The 1,754-nt window shown below is 62.9% G+C and overlaps 1 protein-coding gene across 2 annotated transcripts in view; it reads right to left on the bottom strand.

Annotated features, from left to right (window-relative positions):
• Positions 1 to 360: 360 nt before the first annotated feature.
• Positions 361 to 1,754, bottom strand: part of SLC25A45 (solute carrier family 25 member 45) — a 2,950-nt gene continuing 1,556 nt past the window's right edge. For both annotated transcript variants that reach the window (XM_004713528.2, XM_045297316.1), the window contains exons 5-6: positions 1,262 to 1,520; positions 361 to 1,152 (exon numbers count right to left, since the gene is read on the bottom strand). In XM_004713528.2, coding sequence (XP_004713585.1) covers positions 884 to 1,152; positions 1,262 to 1,520 — 528 coding nt within the window. In that variant the 3' untranslated portion in view covers positions 361 to 883. The remainder of the gene's footprint in view (positions 1,153 to 1,261; positions 1,521 to 1,754) is intronic.

Genomic DNA, 1,754 nt, shown 5'->3' with positions numbered 1-1,754 from the left:
TCCCCAAGAATGGACACACCTGTCTTGGTAGAAGTACGGGCTGAGTGCTCCCTGAGAGGGTGCCAGGAGGGACCAGTCCCCGGAGAAGGACATCACGCTCAGTAACGAGAGAGAGGGCACTGAAAAAGAGGAGATGGATGGACACAATGGCTGCAACCTAAGGACAGTGTGAAGAGGGCACAGGACCGGGCAGTGTCCCCTTCTGTTGGTCAACAAACGCCATCTCAAAGGACACCCTCCCACTTCTCACCAGCCCGCTGGGACAGCTCCGTAGGGGGTCCCCAGGAGAGGCCACAGAGACAAGGCCCAAGCAAGTAGTGGCTGGAGGGGAGGCCGAGGGGAGACAGACGGACAGTAGAAGGCTGTGTAGCAATGTTTACTGAACACATCCCCGGCTCCGGGCACTGGCCTGGGGCTGGGAGATGAGAGGTACGATTGGCGATCCCAGCGCCAGGTGCTCCAGCTCCCTGGAGACTGAAGCCAAGTCTGCAGCTGTGGCCCCGGGGGGCAGGAGGCTGGGAAGTGTGGTGTGGCCAGAGAGTCCAGAAGGCATGGTCAGGAGACAGCCCAAGGGAGACCTCCGTGGGAGACAGGGCACAAAGGTAATAGCGCTTGGCCCCAGGGGAGTTGTGGGCACCTTTGGCTGTTGATTCGCACCTTGTCACACCTGCTTCGAGGACAGACATGGGACACTAGGGTGTGCTAGTAGCCCGTGCTGTTGGGGTCTGAGACCCGCTCTGGATCCCAGCCAGCGCCGGCCAGCGCCCAGGCCCCAGTTCCGTGGGGGGAGGAGGCCCTTGATGGATGAGGATGTGAGTGTGGCCGGCCCCTAGGGCTGAACCTCTGGCATGTGCACTGCCAGCTGAGGCCTACCCTGGCCACCTCAGCCCCACCAGCGGAGGAGGTACTCGTAGCTGAGGAAGGTGACGGCGTTCACGGGGAAGGCACGAGCGCTGTTGATGGTAAGCCCTCGGAAGAAGACGCCGGGCCCCTCCTGCCGCAGGCTGCTGGCCATGCAGTGCACCACGCCCCGGTACAGCCGCTCCTTCAGCCCGTCCATCTGCATGCGACACTTGATCACGTCCAAGGGCGTGGCTGTGACCCAGGAGGCAATGCCGGCGAAGCCACCGGCCACCAGCACAGTGGTTGAGCCTGGGGAGGTGGGGTCAAGGGACAAGAGTCAGCTAGTCTTCCCGGGACTCTAGCCTGCTCCCTAAACCCGCTCCCCCCCCACCCCCAACTCTCAGGCCACTGCACTTACTGGGCTCCTGGCCCTTGGGGGTGGAATATCTGCAGAACCATTCGTAAGTGACGAAGTAGATGCCCAGTGTCGGGGTATCCCTCAGCATCAGGGTGCCAGAGCCGCGAAGCAGCCCCTGGACCCCTTCCTTCTGCAGGATGGAGGCCATGCAGTGCAGGGGGCCCCGGTACCGTGGCTGCGGGCTCCCCGGCTTCAGCCTGGGCTCCGTTTGGTTCTGCAGCCGCACTTTGATGAGGTCAAAGGGGCCCAGGCAGTAGGACTACAGGCAAGGAGGTGAAGGTCACCATAGGCTGATGTGAGACAAGGGGACCCCGCCGGGGCAGAGTCTCCCTGCAGAGCCACCCTCTGGTCCCCACAGCCAGCTTGCCTGGCACTCAGCAGGTACAGGAGACCCGGGAGTCCCCAGACAGGTGCCCATCTTCCAGGGCCAGGCCAAGCATGCTTTCCTGCAAGTGCATCAGGACGTGGGATACAGCCGGGCTGCCTCTGCTCT

Source organism: Echinops telfairi, unplaced genomic scaffold, assembly GCF_000313985.2.
Source record: "Echinops telfairi isolate 266 unplaced genomic scaffold, ASM31398v2 ScPeMD7_7417;HRSCAF=8455, whole genome shotgun sequence".
Taxonomy (NCBI): Eukaryota; Metazoa; Chordata; class Mammalia; order Afrosoricida; family Tenrecidae; genus Echinops; species Echinops telfairi.
The sequence above is the reverse complement of the archived record's forward strand: the minus strand, read 5'-3'. Positions and strand labels throughout refer to the sequence as shown.